Source organism: Symphalangus syndactylus, chromosome 1 (genome assembly GCF_028878055.3).
Source record: "Symphalangus syndactylus isolate Jambi chromosome 1, NHGRI_mSymSyn1-v2.1_pri, whole genome shotgun sequence".
Taxonomy (NCBI): Eukaryota; Metazoa; Chordata; class Mammalia; order Primates; family Hylobatidae; genus Symphalangus; species Symphalangus syndactylus.
The window spans coordinates 50,717,717-50,735,830 of record NC_072423.2 but is presented as its reverse complement, the minus strand read 5'-3'; the positions used below and the strand labels follow the sequence as shown (position 1 = coordinate 50,735,830).

Below are 18,114 nucleotides of genomic sequence, written 5' to 3'. Positions count from 1 at the left end.
ATAATTCCTGGGTAGGGAATAGATAAAGCACAGGGTTTCTAGAGAAAAAAGTGGTGCTAGTAAGAAATTACAGGAAAGCTTGGTATTTTAGGCAGAGGAGTTTACATGGACTCCTAGTGCCAGTTTTAGAACAGGGAAATGATGCAGAGAAAATTAATGTGTTGGGGAAACCGGGGCTCAGAAACACATCCTTCCCTTGAGGTCTTGTGAAGTTCTGGAAGGTCTATAGCAGGTAAACCAGGCAAGGAGAGGGCCAGTAGGAAGAGCATGTGGTTCTGAGCCAGAGGGAGGTGGATCAAGTCCCACACCATCTGCTTGGCCTTGGCCTAGTGACTCCATCTCTCTGAGCCTCAGTCTCTGTACATGTGAAGTGGGGATGACAACAGTGCCTGCCTCCCAGGGCCTCTCTCTCATTGTGAGAACTCATGCATTCAGCAAATCCTTATAGAGTCCAGGCCCTGGGCTAGGAATCACATATGGAACAGCAAACAGCACAGACACAGTCCAGCTGCCAGGGGTTCATTCTGGAGGGGAACAGGTAAACAATGAATAAATAAGGTAATCTCAGATATAAGTTTACTGTGACAACAATACAAGCCAGTAAGGACAAAGAATGACTTGTTGGGTGGGGGCAGGGAGGAATTATTTATTGGAGTAGTCAACGAAGGCCTCCCCTTGAAATGATGAGGAAACGCAGCCATGGGAAGGACCCTCATTCAAAGCAAAGGGCAGCAAGAGCACTGGGGTGGGTCTGAGCAGGGCATGTTTGGGAGACAGAAGACCAGTGTGGCAAGAGCAGTGAGAAGGTGGCCAGGTAAGACAAGGTGAGTCTGAGGTGGGGACAGCAACCTGCCCAGACAGGGCTCTGGAGAGCATGGCGAGGCACTGGTGTTCCAAGCCCAATAAGGAGCCCTGAGAGGCTCCGAGCAGGAACATTCCATGTTCAAAAAGTAATTAACATTTTATTATTTTTTATAGAAACAGGGTCTCCCTCTGTCGCCCAGGCTGGAGTGCAGTGGAGCAATCTCGGTTCACTGCAACCTCTGCATTTTGGGATCAAGTGATCCTCCCAACTCAGCCTGTTGAATAGCTGGGACTTACAGGTGTGGGCCACCATGACCAGCGAAGTTTTGTATTTTTTATAGAGATGGGGTCTCCCTATGTTGCTCAGGCTGGTGTCGAACTCCTGGGCTCAAGTGATCCACCCACCTTGCCCTCCCACAGTGCTGGGCTTACAGCTGTGAGTGACCACGCCTGGCCAATGATTGACATTTTAAGAAGGCCACTCTGTCTGCCATGTGGAAAATGTGTAACTGCTCAACGGGTTCTCCTTGTCTGTGCCTAAACACAGCCAATTCATCAAGATGGGAATTGTAATAGAATAAGTGTTTAATTCACACAGAGCTGGCTGGAGTTTTATTATTACTCAAGTCAGTCTCCCCAAAAATGCAAGAATTGGGATTTTTAAGGATAATTTGGTGGGTAGGCGGTTAGGAAGTGGGGAAAGCTGTTTGGTTGGGTCAAAGATGAAATCATAGGGGCCTAATGGCCAGGCACGGTAGCTCACAACTGTAATCTCAGCACTTTGGGAGGCCAAGGGGGGGCACATCATTTAAGATCAAGAGTTCGAGACCAGCCTGACCAACATGGCGAAACCCCGTCTCTACCAGAAATTTTAAAAAATTAGCCGGGCATGGTGGTGCATGCCTGTAGTCCCAACTACTTGGGAGGCTCAGGCAGGAGAATCATTTGAACCCGGGAGGCAGAGGTTGCAGGGAGCCAAGATCGCACCACTGCACTCCAGTCTGGACAACAGAGCTTTTAAAAAAAAGAAATCATAGGGGGTTAAAGTGGGTTTTTCTTGCTGTCTTCTGTTACAGTGGAGGATCACAGAACTGGTTGAGCCAGATTACCAAGCACTGATCTTAGATTTTACAACAGTGATGTTATTATCCCCAGGAGCAATTTGAGGAGGATCAGAATCTTGCAGCCTCCAGCTGCATGGCTCCTAAACCATAATTTCTAATCTTGTAGCTAATTTGTTAGTCCTACAAAGGCAGCCTCGTCCCCAGGCAAGAAGGGTTTTGTTTTGGGAAAGAGCTGTTATCATCTTTGTTTCAAAGTTAAACTATAAAGGGCTGTTACAAAGTTAAACTATAAGTTCCTCCCAAAATTAGTTCAGCCAATTCCTGGGAATGAACAAGGACAGCTTAGAGGTTAGAAGCAAGATGGAGTTGGTTAGGTCAGATCTCTTTCACGCTAATCATTTTCACTCTTAATTTTTGCAAAGGCAGTTTCAATTGGACTGGGAGAGATAAAAGAGGAAGAAGGAAACGAATGCAGAGGGCCATAGTAGGGGTGCAGGCAAGAGAAGAGGGTGGCTGTGGTGATGCAGAGAAACAGGCAGTCATGATTTGCTTCTGATGAAGAGCCAGCAGGAGCTGTGGACAGACAAGCTGCAAGCCGTGGGAAGGAAGAAGCAGCACTGTAACATGTCCATAATGGCCCTAACGCCCAAGCTGAAAGGTTGTGTGGGAATGAGGGCAAGGAACACCTGGCCCGCCCAGGGCGGAAAACCGCTTAAAGGCATTCTTAAGCCACAAACAAAAGCATGAGCGATCTGTGTCTTAAGGGCATGTTCCTGCTGCAATTAATTCGGCCCATCCCTTCCTTTCCCATAAGGGATACTTTTGGTTAATTTAATAACTATAGAAACAATGCTAATGACTGGTTTGCTGTTAATAAATGTGGGTAAATCTCTGTACAGGGCTCTCAGCTCTGAAGGCTGTCAGACCCCTGATTTCCCAATTCACACCTCTATATTTCTGTGTGTGTGTCTTTAATTCCTCTAGTGCCACTGGGTTAGGGTCTCCCTGACCAAGCTGGTCTCAGCACATGCACACATATTGGATTTCATTTTCACATTTTCCCTCTTTCTGCTTTATTAGTGACCTAGAAACAGATACAACTATGTAAAAAACAAAACAAAACAAAACTTCTATATGGTGTAGTGGCATTCCTCCTATGCCATGGTGGTGTTGTGAGGATTAAATAAATTAATACATGTTAAGATGCTTAGAAAAGTGCCTGGCACATATACAGTGCTCATTGCATATTATTTTTATTTCAATTCAAATGGAAAAAGACTAGTTTACCTAGCAGGGGGCTTTTGCATAACTTACTATCCATTTTGAAAAAATGTCAGATGCTCTTACATTTAAGTGAAAATACATTTCATATCAATTAAACATGTGCATGGAAGAAATCATACTAGAAAAGTATGAGAAAAACATCTGATTAGCCAGGTGCAGTGGCTCACGCCTGTAATCCCAGCATTTTGGGAGGCCAAGGCAGGTGGATCACATGGTCAGGAGATGGAGACCATCCCCGCCAACATGGTGAAACCCTGCCTCTACTAAAAATACAAAAATTAGCTGGGTGTGGTGGTGCATGCCTGTTATCCCAGCTATTCAGGAGGTTGAGGCAGGAGAATCGCTTGAACCAGGGAGTTGGAGGTTGCAGGGAACCAAGATTGCACCACTGCACTCCAGCCTGGCAACAGAGACTCCGTCTCAAACAAACAAACAAAAAAATCTGATTGAATAGTTAGTTGCCTAACTTTGACAAAGCAGGACTTTTTAGACCACACAGAAAACCCAGATCCAATAATGAAAAGAGTGACTTGTTTGATCACATACAAAATTCTGTAAGGTTAAAAAAAAGTTATAAATTATGCCAAAGATAAGGAAGAAGAAAACATTGCATCACATATGACAAGCAGAAAGTGAATTTCACCAAAATAAAAGATCTTCTAAAAACTGATAAACAATCCAACAAGAGATTTCTCTTCATAAGAGAAAATGCAAACCATCAAAGGGATAAATGAAAAGAGGATTTGCCTTTCACCCATCTAATTTGACCTAGCCTTCTTAGTCATTGATGCTGGGAATATGAATTGCTACAAACTTTTCTGGATGATCTGGCATATAAAAAATGTGCATATTATTCTACCCAGTAATTTCTCTTTTAGGAATTCAGGCAAAAGAAATAAAAAGCACCAGTACTGTATAAACTAGCAAAGCACTAATTTTTTTTTCAAATGATCATCAATAGGAAAATAAATTATGGTTATTTATTTGTTAAATAAATTAAATTATGTTTCATTACATTTTGTAATATGTTCAGCTATTTAAAAGCATATACTAACTTGAAAAGATGTCTGTGGCCTGCTGTTAAGGAAAAAAGGAAGTTATGCAGTAAGGAACTAACATTTTACTTTTGGTTTTGGTTTTGTGTGTGTGTTTGGTTTGTTTTTTTTTTGTTGTGGTCATGGTAAGTTGGCGGGGGTTGCATATTTACACATGTACTTAAGTGTATAAGGACACAGGTAGAGGAGACACCCAATTATTCATGTTGATCGCCTTAGAGAAGTGGGATGGAAAGGTGGGAAGAGTAGGGAAAAGAACTTTTCTTTGGAAAAAGTTAAAATGCCTATAGAGATGTAAATACATACTTTCTCTTTACAAATCTTTATATAATTTAGCCCCCACCTCCCTCCTTTTTTTTTTTTTTTTTAGACAGAGTCTCACTCTGTCACCCAGGCTGGAGTGCAGTGGCTGCGATCTCAGTTCACTGCAACCTCAGCCTCCTGGGTTCAAGCGATTCCTGTACCTCAGCCTCCCAAGTAGCTGGAACTACAGGCACATGCCGCCACACCTGGCTAAATTTTTGTATTTTAGTAGAGACAGGGTTTTACCGTGTTGCCCAGGCTGGTTGCCAACTCCTGAGATCAGGCAATCCACCCACCTTGGCCTTCCGAAGTGCTGGAATTACAGGCATGAGCCACTGCGCTTAGCCAATTTAGCTCCCTTTTAAAATTAAAAATGGGCTGGGCATCGTGGCTCACCCCTGTGATCCTAACACTGTGGGAGGCTGAGGTGGGAGGATCGCTTGAGCCCAGGAGTTCAAGACTAGCCTCGGCAATATAATGAGATGCCCATCTCTGCCAAAATAATAATAATAATAATAATAATACCTAAGCATGGTAGTATGCCTAGTTTCCAGCTACTAGGGAGGCTGAGGCAAGAGAACCCTTTAACCCAACCCAGGAATTCAAGAATGCAGTGAACTGTGATCACACGACTGCACTCCAGCCTGAGCAACAGAGTGAGATCCCATCTCAGATAAATAAATAAATAAAGCAGGCTAAATAAGGGTCCACTATCCAGAACATACACATTAAAAAACCTTACAACTCATCAACAAAAAGACAACTCCAATTAAAAAATGAGCAAATAACTTAAACAGCCAAAGATATATAAATTGCCAACAAGCACATGAAAAGCTGCTCAAAAGCATCAGTCGTCAGGGAAATGTTAATCAAAACCACAATGAGACGCTACATCATACTCGCTAGGAAGGCTAGATTTAAAAAAAAAAAAAAAAAAAGAAAAAGAAAAGCAAATGTTGGTGAGGATACGGAGAAACTGGAACCCTCATTAAGCACAGAATTACCACATAACCCAGCAGATCTACTCTTAGGTATTATACCCCGAAGAACAGAAAACAGGCACTCAAACAAATGCATGTACACACATGTTCACAGCGGCATTCATTCATAACAGCCAAAAAGTAGAAACAATTCAAACGTTCATCAACTGATGAATGGATAAACCATTGTGATACTGTGGGCGGCAAGCCACCCAGGAGCCGAGGCAAGAGACCCAGGACACAAGCTGTTCCAGTATAATAAAATATAAAACAAGAATAGTTATACCAGATATAAATCTTAGATATGATTATATATCAATATCAATAATCATTAGTTGATAGTAATTACTCTTTATTCCAATATTATAATAATCCTCGCTCTATAATCATAACCTAAGAAAAACCAGGCCATACAGAGATAGGAGCTGAGGGGACGTAGTGAGGAGTGACCAGGGGACGTAGTGAGGAGTGACCAGAACACGAGTGTGAGCCTTCTGTTATGCCTGGACAGGGCCACCAGAGGGCTCCTTGGTTTAGCGGTGACGCCAGCGTCTGGGAAGATGCCCGTTGCCAGGCGGACCGTGGTCTAGCGGTAGCAAAAGGTGTCAAGGAACAACACCCGCTACTTAGCAGACCAGGAAAGGGAGTCTCCTTTTCCCAGGGGAGTTTAGAGAAGACTCTGCTCCTCCACCTCTTGTGGAGGGCCTGACACCAGTCAGGCTTTCCCGCAGTTATCCAGAGACCTAACCGTCTCCCTGTGATGGTGTGCTTCAGTGGTCACGCTCCTAGTCCACCGTCATGTTCCATCTTGTACACCTGGCTCTGCCTTCTAGATAGCAGTAGTAAATTAGTGAAAGTACTAAGTCTCTGGTGTGTAGAAATAATGGCATAAGCTGTCTTTCTCTTTCTCTCTCTGCCTCGGCTGCCAAGCAGGGAAGGGCCCCCTGTCCAGTGGACACGTGACCCATGTGACCTTACCTATCATTGGAGAAGATTCACATTCTTTACCCTGCCCCTTTTGCTTTGTATACAATAAATAACAGCGCAGCCAGACATTTGGGGCCACTACCGGTCTCCGCGCATTGGTGGTAGTGGTCCCCCGGGCCCAGCTGCCTTTTTTTTTATCTCTTTGTCTTGTGTCTTTATTTCTACACTCTCTCGTCGCCGCACACAGGGAGAGACCCACCGACCCTCTGGGGCTGGTCCCTATAGATACAGCCATACAATGGAGCATTATTCAGCCATAACAACGAATGAAGTACTGATACGTGCTGCAAGGTGGATGAACCTGATACATTATGCTAGGTGAAGGAAGCCAGACACAAAAGGTCGTGTGTATGATTCCATTTACATGAAATGCCCAGAATAGGTAAATCCATAGAGACAGAAAGCGGACTGTTGGTCGCCAAGGCCTGGGAGGGAGGGGAGGGTGGGCCGTAAGTGCTTCATGGAGTTGGCTGTCCTTCGGCGTGATCGAAATATTTTGGAAATAGCAGAATGGTGCTTGCACAACATTGTAAACTTACTAAACGCCACTGAATTGTTCACCTTAAAATGGTCAAAGTTACGTTATGCGAATTTCACTTTAATTACAAAAAGAGAAACGCTAGCGTTTACGCAGGCGGAGGGCAGGCTGGACTGGGGACGCTCCTCCCGGCGGCCTCGTTGCTGGCAGCGTTTCCGCCCGCCGGCGCCCCAGTCAGTACGGGGCCCGGCGCATCTGGAGGGCGAAGCAATCACAACAGGGCTGTCAGAGAGGAGGCGAGCCGGAAGGAAGATAGGCGGGTGGGAGCCTCACCTCTGGACTCTACCGCCGCAGCCCGGTGTAGCCGCTACGCCCAAGCTCAAGTCTGACTCGAAACTCCGCTGGGTGCCTGAGAGGACCCGGCAGGCCAAGGGGTGGAACTGAGGGGGCGGGGACGCAGCGGGCGGGTGGGGCCGCCTCCCGGCTGAGCACGCCTCCACGCCAGACTGGACGCGAAGGAAACCGGAACCTCTCTGCCGAGGGTGCCCGTTTCCGGAAGCAGCTTGAGTCTGGACGCCAACGTCGGCGACGCTGGGAAGCAGACTTCCGGCGCCGTATTTTCTCCGCTGGTTCCTGCGGCGAGCCAGCGGCAGCAGCGGCGGCGGCGATGAGACAGAAGCACTACCTTGAGGCTGCAGCGCGGGGACTGCACGACAGCTGCCCGGGCCAAGCCCGCTACCTCCTGTAAGAGGACTGGAGAGGAAGCGGGAGGCGAGCGGGGAGGTGTTCCTTTGCTCCTGACAAGTCTCTTTCTCTTTTACAGCTGGGCCTACACTTCGTCGCACGGTATGAAGAACGCCTGTCTCTTGTGCGTTGGGCCCTTGTCGCCCCGCTTTCCTCTATTCCGCACAACGCTCAAATAAGGCCGATGGACTCACTCCTCTCCGTAAAAACAACAACAAAACCCGCATGTTTCTCGGTTTCGTGAAAAATCCAAATTCTTTAATGTACCTTGTCTTGCTTTATTAGCGACATTTGACACGTTGATCAGTCTTGAAATAGTTTCCTCCCTTGGCTTCTAGGTCATTACGTAGTTCATCTCCTCTTCATTTATTACTTCTCGATTTGCTTTGCTGGTTCCTCCTAATCTCCCCAAGCTTTAAGTATTGTCGTGGCCCAGTACTCAGCCCTTGGACCTCTTTTCTAGGCACACTCACTTCCTTGGTGACAGTTTTTCATCCAATCTCATGGCTTTTAAATACCATATACTGAGGACTTACAAATATATATACTCAGCGCAGACCTCTCCTCTGAATTCTAGACTCATATATCCAAATGTCTTCTTGACAAATTCTTTTCAATGTCTGGTAATTCAAACTTAGCTAATATGTCCAAAACCTGAGCTTTACCCCCCAACAAGATCCTCCAGTTTTTCTCATTTCAGTAAATAATTCCATCCTTCCCTTACAGTTATTGAGCCCAAAAACCTTGGAGCCATTCTTGACTCCCTAACTCTCTCTCTTCCCCCAGGCCAGTATGCGAGCAAATCCTGTTGGCTTTAAAATGTAGCCAGAATCAGCCAGGAGCAGTGGCTCACCCCTGTAATCCCAGCACTTCGGGAGGCCGAAGCGGGCGGATCATTTGAGGCCAGGAGTTCTAGACCAACCTGGCCAACATGGCGAAACCCTGTCTCTTCTAAAAATACAAAAAAATTACCCAGCGTGGTGGTCCACGCCTGTAATCCCAGCTACTCGGGAGGGTGAGGCATGAGAATCTCTTGAACCCGGGAGGTGGAGGTTGCAGTAAGAGGAGATGGCGCCCGTGCACTCCACTCCTCACCACATCCATTGCTACTACCCTGCTCCAGGCCATCACCAGCTCTCTCCTGGATTATTGCTAACAGCTCCCATGCGTTTCTAGTGTGTTCTCAAGCCAGCAGCATGAGTGATGCTGATAAAAACCAAAGCTAGATCATGTCACTTCTCTGCCACAAACTCAAACAGCTTCCCATCTCCCAGTAAAAGTGACAGTCCTTTAAAAGGATTGTAAGGCCCTGTGTCATAGGCCCGCATACCTCTCGGATCTACTCTTTCCTTCACGCAACTCCAGTCACACTAGGCCTCCTTGCTTTTCTGTTTCAGGGCCTTTGCAGCTACTCTTCCCTCTGCCTGGGATTCTTGCCTCACATATCTGCTTTCATGCGAATCCTCCATTTCCCTCTGGTCTCTATGATATCACTCAATGAAGCTTTCCCTAACCACCTATTTAAAATTACAGTAACTCCATCAATACTTCTATTCCCCTTTTCTATCTTACTTTTTTATTCCCAGCACTTAACATTTGACGTTGTTATATTTATTGTATGCCTCGGTGAATTGTCCTTTGTTCACTGCTGTGTCTCCAGCACTCAGAACAGTGCCTGGCATTCTTAATTGTCACTTAGTAAATATGAATGAATTTCACTTTGACAGAGCTAAGTTTAAGTGTGGTCTTTAGCTTTATAAGTGCTGTTATATCCCTGGCACATAGCACAGTGCTCAACAGTAGATACTATTCATTGTGCTATTTAAAAAAAGAAACAAAATTGCAGTGCAATTTGTTATTTTGTGGTAAGCATTGGTAAAATTGGTGAAACATAACAGCCTTTTAAAACTTAGTAGCAAGTAATGAGAAGTGGCTAGATTTTGGATATATTGTAAAGTCTACAGGATTTGCTAGCATAGGTTGGAGATTTGCCTATCTGTTGCTGAAAGGAGTGAATGGATGGAATTGTAGTATTCTGCATAGTAAATTACTGTCAATTTATCTTTTTGTAAATTTTCATATTTTGAGTTTACTTAAGAATGTATCTGCTTATATTAAATATCAGTATACTTTTTATAATGTTGGCAGTTTGAGGTAACAAAATATTCAGATTTGCTGAATTGTGAGTTTCGTTTGTATAACTTTAGATGATAAGAGCACTTTTGAAGAAACCTGTCCATACTGTTTCCAGTTGTTGGTTCTGGATAACTCTCGAGTGCGTCTCAAACCCAAAGCCAAGTTGACACCCAAAATACAGAAACTTCTTAATCGAGAAGCGAGAAACTATACACTCAGTTTTAAAGAAGCAAAAATTGTGAAAAAGTTCAAAGACTCCAAAAGTGTATTGGTAAGATTTCAGTTCCAGTATGTATGAGTAAACTAGAATTTTCTTTTCTTTCACTTAAAATCAGTTTAAGAGTCAGCCTCGATATAACTCAGAGATTTATAGTAGTATATTTGGATTATCAAAATATGTACATAAACACTTCTCTGATGATTAGTGTTTCATTATAAGGACAGCTTATTTTTATTTTTCATGATTACGTAAACCAAATATGGTGAGCTCTCAATTGTTTTGAGATCCCATTGTTGAGCGTTATTTTTCACAAATGTGCGGATTTCTTGAACTGACCATTATGGCTCCACCTAAATTGCAGTTACCACTACATTGTTTTTTCAATTAATGGTCCTTTGCTTCAAATAGTAGTATGTTATGTATGTAGGTATCATGTCACTTCTTCAGCTGTCCTCCCACTCCATGTCAGAGTGTGTATTTACAGGTATGCCCAACAAAGGTGAATGCATCTTTTGTTCTTTAAACATTTTATTGAGGGTCTATCATATGCCAAGCAACATTTAATATTGGGGATATAAGATGAAATAAAACAACCAAAGTCAGATTATGTATGGTTTACTATATGGAGGCCAGTAGCAAATACACTTTATATCCTGCATATTTTATGTTAACATTTATCAACTGTTCAAGTGCGTGCTTATTGTCCAGCACTGTGCCAGGCACTGGACATTATGACAGCTTATGTCTGGCCTAAGACTATAATTAGCAATTACTTGGATTGAAAATTGCCATATTTAGGAGTTTACCAGTGTTGGTCAGGTAGGTGCATTTTGCTTTGTCATAAAATTGAATGGTTAAAGGGAAAGAGAGAAGAGATAGAATATTGAAGTGAGTATAGAATTCAGTTTCTTAGTTCTTGGAGAATTGCATTTTTCAAAAATCATTACTGCCACATATTTGGAAAATGTTCTTAAATGGGAAGACAGTAAATGCTGCCTCACTATCTTGCAGTGTTTTGCCCTCATGAAGCTTACATTCTAATGTATTTTAATCAGAAGTCAGCTAGAAAGGTGCTAGAGGTATTTGTTTTTCTGATTTATTTTAATCTGTATACAGCCTCCTTCCAAAAAGTGTAAAGCAACATAGACCTTTGATAGATGCAGATCTTCCATTGGCATTTTCATCTGCTCATGAACATCAAACTACTTCTCACTTAAACTAGTTTGTATTAATTTGCCGAGGCATGGGCTGAGTCCTGTGCACAGTCAGTTAGATATGTAGAAGAAAGGAAATTAGCTAGAAAATGGACCATTTCTTGAGAAATGAATCTTGAAAAGAAAGTCAGCCTCTCGAGCTAATGATGGGAGTGGAGAGATGTGAGAGTATAACAACTCATTTGGCTGTATAAGTTACTTTAGACCTATATTTACAAAATTGCGAAGGATTTGAAGAGGCTACTTAAATTTCCAGTGATACTGGGCCATATTGTTTTTGGGAAGAGGCTTGAAGTTCATCTGCAAAAAAATATTAAATGCTTACTGCTGTTACAAAGAACATTCCTCCAGATGTTAAAGAGTATCATCTCCCATCTCTTCCCAAATTCCCCCCAAACATGGTTTTATATTTAAAAAGTAGAGTTCATTATCTTTGAAAACCTATTTTAAATTAAATACAAATGTTTAGCCATTCATTTTTATTGAACATTTTCTCATTTTAAATTTGCCGGCTGGGCACAGTGACTCAAGCCTGTAATCCCAGCACTTTGGGAGGCCGAGGCAGGTGGATTGCCTGAGGTCAGGAGTTCAAGACCAGGCTGGCCAACATGGCGAAACCCCGTCTCTACTAAAAATACAAAATTAGCCAGGCGCAGTGGAAGGTACCTGTAGTCCCAGCTACATGGGAGGCTGAGGCAGGAGACTCGCTTGAACCTGGGAGGCAGAGGTTGCAGTGAGCCGAGATCACGCCACTGCACTCCAGCCTGGGGACAAAGCAAGACTCCGTCTCAAAAAAAAAAAAAAAAAAAAAAAAAAAAATTGTCTTGTCTGATTGTTGCTACTAGATTGCAAGTTCCCCAAGGACAGCCTCTATTTTACTTACCCCTATAATATCTGGTATAGTCCCTGACATTTAAAAATTCAATGAACATGTGGTTTATGGGGTTAAATTATAAGATAAATGACGGGACTGATATTTCTTCTTTTTATGGTAGTTGATCACTTGTAAAACATGCAACAGAACAGTGAAACATCATGGTAAAAGTAGAAGCTTTCTGTCAGCATTAAAGAGCAACCCTGCCACTCCTACAAGTAAACTCAGCCTGAAGACACCAGAGAGAAGGACTGCAAACCCAAACCATGACATGTCTGGTTCCAAAGGCAAGAGCTCAGCATCGATTTTCAGGTATCTTAATCCATGAAGTTTTTGAATTGCCAGTGTTAACTCAAGTGTTTTCTTCTAATTTCCTGTGTTTAATATACTCCCTAAATATGCCATGCATTTCAGGACTTGGCCATTTTTTCTCCATACCCTTTTTTAATGTCACATACTCCCATATCTTCAATGCTCATTTCAATGCATTTGACTTCTAGGTATGTTACTTTGCTTCCAACATCTCCTGTGCCTATTTCCAGCTGCCTGCTAAATATATCCACTTCAGTCCCCTACATGTTCAAAACTTAGTTCATCATTTCCCCACAGCTAACCACTCAAACCTGTCCATCCTCCTGAGTTCTTTTTTTTTTTTTTTTTTTTGAGACAGAGTCTCGCTCTGTCACCCAGGCTGGAGTGCAGTGGCGCAGTCTCGGCTCACTGCAAGCTCCGCCTCCCAGGTTCACGCCATTCTCCTGCCTCAGCCTCTCCGAGTAGCTGGGACTACAGGCGCCCGCCACCACGCCCGGCTAATTTTTTGTATTTTTAGTAGAGACGGGGTTTCACCGTGGTGTCGATCTCCTGACCTCGTGATCCGCCCGCCTCGGCCTCCCAAAGTGCTGGGATTACAAGCGTGAGCCACCGTGCCCGGCCCTGAGTTCTTTATTCTGTGAATGAACACAACTTTCTGGACATTTTGACCCAAAATGACAGGTACATTCAAAAATCCCTGTTTCCTTGGTCCTTGTCACCAATTTCTATATATTCTACTTCCATGTTTTCATCTTTTTGCTCCTTTTTCTCCCTAGTGCTGCTAGGGAGAAATGTGTCAGGACTACTGCAGTGATTTTCCTAAGGGGTCTCCCTGCTTCTAGGATCAAACTCTTTTAGTGTGATCATCTTTCTGGAGCATAGGTCTACATCACCTGTGTAGCATATGGATCAGTGCTCCAGCATGGCTTTCCAGTCCTATCTGGCACCAATCTGTCTGCCTGTCTTTCTTTGCCTTAAATCATCCTATGTGCCAACAAAACTGAAACATTCACGGCTGGGCATGGTGGCTCACACCTATAATCCCAGCACTTTGGGAGGCCAAGGCGGGCGGCTCAGGAGTTTGAGACCTGAGACACGGTGAAATACCATCTCTACTAAAATACAAAAAATTAGCCAGGCGTGGTGGTGTTTGCCTGTAGTGCCAGCTACTTGGGAGGCTGAGGCAGGAGAATTGCTTGAATCTGGGAGGCAGAGGTTGCAGTGAGCTGAAGTGGCACCACTGCACTCCAGCCTGGGCGACAGAGTGAGACTCCATCTCCAAAAAAAAATACTGAACCATTCATAGTATACTTTCTTGCCCTAAACATTTGTTCTTGCCCTTTTCTCTGTCAGAAATTCCTGAGGAAATCTAACTGAACAGGGATTTGTCAGATGATAATACACTGAGGTTAGCCATTGCCTGTATATGGCCATAATACAAAAGAGTAGAAAATGATTGTCATTTGTTGGTATAACTGAATGTGGTTTTGTTTCTTTTCAGAACACCTACATCTGGACAGTCAGTATCTACTTGCTCCTCAAAGAATACGAGCAAAACAAAGAAACACTTCTCTCAACTAAAAATGTTACTTAGTCAGAATGAATCCCAAAAGATTCCAAAGGCGGACTTCAGAAATTTCTTATCTTCTCTGAAGGGTGGACTTTGAAAATAAGAAATGCCTGATGTCAATTCTGAAAACAACTTTTTAAACTTTTATTTATTTTTTGAATACATGGAAACTAGATCTGAATGCAAACTTTTCTTGGCATCCTTCAGTGTTTATGGGGAAAATACCTCATTAGTATGAATACGTGAAACCTGCCTACCTCATAGGACGACTGTGAGGATCAAAAAATATATGAAAGTTCCTTGTAGATACATAATCTATAGATATATATGTGTATGTATATAAAGATATATATATACATTGAGTAGTGGCATTACTATTTTTTCTTCCTTTAGTCAGCAGTTTTTATGTTATTTTCTTTCAAAAGGGAATTGAGATCTTTATGAGAGGGTCTGTTCACTCATAAGGGTTTCTTCCATGTGTCTATAGCATTGTTGATAATTCAGGAAAAGGATCAAGTGGGTCTTTATTTTCTCACAATTATCTGCATAACTATCTTAGTAAAACCTGAAGCTTATTCCTATTTTGATTGCAAAAGTAAATACCTGGAACATTCCTGATTATAGATCACTCAATAGGAGACTAAAATTTTCTTTCTGTTTAGAAAAGGGAACGTACTGTTGGTGATACTATAAATTAGTACAGCAACTTTGGAAGACAGTATGGAGGTTCCTCAAAAAACTAAAGGTAGAATTACCATATGATCCCACATCTGCATATATATCCAAAGGAATTGAAATCAGTATGTCAAAGAGATGTCTGCCCTACAGTGTTTCACTGTAGCATTATTCACAATAACCAAGATATGGAAACAACAGAAATGCTTGTCAAAGGGTGGATTTTTGTAAATGTGAATGTACACAATGGAATACTATTCAGCCTTTAAAAAGCAAGACATTCTGTCAGTTGTGATAACATGGATGAACCTAGTGGACATTATACTAAGTGAAATAAGCCAGACGCAGACAAATACTGTATTATTTACATGAGCTCTCAAAAAGTAGAGCTCATAGAAGTAGAGGATATAATGGTGATTACTGGAGGCTGTGGTTGAAGGTACGGGGAGTAGAAAGGGAAAGGGAAATTTCAATTAAGAGGAATCAGTTCTAGTGATCTGTTGTACAGCATGATGATTATAGTTAATGTATATTTCAAAATAGCTGAAACAGGGTTTTTGGCTTTTTTTTGTTTTGTTTTTTTTAGAGACAGTCTTGCTCTGTCATCTGGGCTGGAGTGCTGTAGCATGATTGTAGATCACTATAGCCTTGAACTGGGCTCAAGTGATCCTGTTGCCTCAGCCTCCAGAATAGCTGGAACTACAGGCACACACCACTGCACCTGGCTAATATTTTAATTTTTTTCATTTCCCACTACAAGAAGCCATAATTTTTTATTTTTTGTAGAGGTAGAATCTTACTATGTTGCCCAGGCTCGTCTTGAATTCCTGGCTTCAAGCAATCCTCCCAGCTCACCCTCCCAAAGTGCTACAATTACAGGTGTGAGCCACAGTGCCCAGCCAAAAGAGGGTTTTTTAATGTTCTCCCCACAAGAAATGATAAATGTTTGAGGTGATGGATCTATTAATTAGCCTGATTGGATTACACCAGTGTATGCATGTAATGAAACACCACATTGTGTCCCATAAATATGTACAATTATTATGTCTTTTTTTGTTTGTTTGTTTTGAGACGGAGTCTCACTCTGTCACCTGGGCTGGAGTGCTGTGGTGCAATCTCAGCTCACTGCAGCCTCCACCTCCTGGGTTCAAGCAGTTCTCCTGCCTCAGCCTCCCGAGTAGCTGGGATTACAGGTGACCGCCACTACACCCAGCTAATTTTTTGTATTTTTAGTAGAGACAGGGTTTCACTGTGTTGGCCAGGCTGGTCTCGATCTCCTGACCTAGTGATTCACCTGCCTCGGCCTCCCAAAGTGCTGGAATTACAGGTGTGAGCCACCGTGCCCAGCCTACAATTATTATTTGTCATTTAAAAACACTCAAAGGCCAAGGTTAACAACTTGGTCTTATAGTTGCATGAAATGAAATTGTGCTAACTGGTGCCAGCACCAAAAGGTCAGGTATTGACTTTGTGTCCACAACATCTGGCACAACACAATGGCCGTGGTAGCTGCTTTACCATTCTGGCTAACTTCTCTCTAGAACATCTGTTTCTCTTGAACTCTTCTTGCTTCTGATCACCCGGTCATAGCGAGTTCTTTGCAGTTCTCAACACATAACATGTACTTGTCAGCTTCGGGCGTCTGCATGTGCTTTTTCCTTTAGAACTCACTTTGGAGACTGCCCTCCACCCCAACCCCACTGCATTATGAGGGGCCACTTTTTTTCACAGTTCTGGTGACCCTGTAGTTTCTTGTTTCTGATCATTACCAACTGCCTGTGAGCTCTTTGCAGACCTGAGTGGTCTCACTTGTACCCCCAACGCCTAGTTTGTTGCCCAGCACATAGCACAAACTCTGCAGATTCCAAGACTACTACATTTAATGAGTTATACTTGTTCCACACGAAGAACTAAGGTCCTTTCTGAGCACGTGATTGGAAAGTAGATAAAAAGTAGTAAAGACAGAGACTCTTAGGTGGGAAATTGTCCAGATTACTTCATTTGCAAGTGAGGGACACCGTGGATTCTTGACTTTTCTGTTTGGCAGAAAGGTCTTTGGGCATTTCTAAAGAATATTTGAAAATCGAAGTGTGGAGATAAAACTATAAAACCTTTAGAAGAAGATACAGGAGTAAATCTTCATAACCCTGGATTATGCAGTGGTTTCTTAGATATGACACCAAAAGCACAAGCAACAAGAAAAATAAACAGATAAACTGGACTTCATCAAAATTAAAGACTTGTGTGCTCTGTTCGAAGGACACCATCAAGAAAGTGAAAAGTCAGCCCCCGAATGGGAGAAAATATTTGCAAATCATATACAAATGACCTCCAACTTACGATGGTTCAACTTGAGATTTTTTTTTTTTTTTGAGACAGAGTCTTGCTCTGTGGCCAGGCTGGAGTGCAGTGGCACAGTCTCAGCTCACTGCAACCTCACTTGAATCACTGGGTTCAAGTGATTCTCCTGCCTCAGCCTCCCGAATAGCTGGGACTACAGGTGCATGCCACCATGCCCAGCTAATTTTTGTATTTTTAGTAGAAACGGGGTTTCACCATGTTGGCCAGGATGGTCTCGATCGCTTGACCAAGTGATCTGCCCGACTTGGCCCCCTGAAGTCCTGGGATTATAGGCATGAGCCACCGTGCCTGGCCTCAACTTGAGATTTTTTTTAACATTACGATGGGTTTACCAGGACATAACCAACCCATCCTAAATTGAGAAGCATTTGTATCTGATAAGGGACCTACATCCAGAATTGTAAAGAACTCTTAAAATTCAATAATAAAAAGACAAAAGATGCTCAGAATCCGAACACAGTTCTCCAACAGGGCTATTGAATACACGAAAAGATACTTCATACCTACTAGGCTGACTCACAGACACAGTACAAGTAGTGAAGATGTAAAGAAACTGGAACCATCACACATTGCTCCTAGGATTGTAAAATGGTGGAGTCACTTTGGAAGTTTGGCAGTTCCTCAAAAATTTAAACAGAGTTACCATATGACCCAACAATTCCACTCAGGCATATACCCAAGATAACTGAAAACAGATGTCCACACAAAAACCTATATATGAATGTTCATGGCAGTAGTGTTTATAATATGCATAAGATATAAATTTCAATGTAGCTAAAACAGTGTTTTTTGAATGTCCAGCAACTGTTGAATAAACAAAATGTGGTTTTTCCATACAGTGGAATAGTAATGTTTAGTCATAAAAAATTACTGATATATGCTAGAACATTAATGACTCTTGAAAACATTGTATTAATTGCAAGAAGCCAGACGCCAAAGACCACATACTGTGTGATTCCATTTATATGGAATGTTCAGAATAGGAAAATACATAGAAATAGACAAGTGGTTGCCAGAGGGATAGGGAGAATGGGGAGCAACTCCTAATGAGTA

The 18,114-nt window shown here is 42.7% G+C and overlaps 1 protein-coding gene across 4 annotated transcripts; it reads left to right on the top strand.

The window, feature by feature from the left end:
* Positions 1–7,291: 7,291 nt before the first annotated feature.
* Positions 7,292–15,741, top strand: C1H18orf21 (chromosome 1 C18orf21 homolog). 4 transcript variants are annotated; one of them, XR_010121151.1, is made up of 6 exons: positions 7,505–7,699; positions 7,779–7,801; positions 9,907–10,106; positions 12,265–12,455; positions 12,976–13,136; positions 13,957–14,082. XR_010121151.1 is itself a non-coding variant. In XM_055234346.2 (5 exons), the coding sequence occupies exons 1-5, from the start codon at positions 7,623–7,625 to the stop codon at positions 14,120–14,122; spliced, it is 657 nt and encodes a 218-aa protein (XP_055090321.2). In that variant the 5' UTR covers positions 7,292–7,622; the 3' UTR covers positions 14,123–14,387. The 4 variants fall into 4 exon arrangements, 2 of the variants coding, with proteins under 2 accessions (XP_055090321.2, XP_055090330.1); XR_010121150.1 differs by having other exon boundaries at positions 12,973–13,136; XM_055234346.2 differs by lacking the exon at positions 12,976–13,136 and having other exon boundaries at positions 7,292–7,699; positions 13,957–14,387.
* The last annotated feature ends 2,373 nt before the right edge of the window (positions 15,742–18,114 follow it).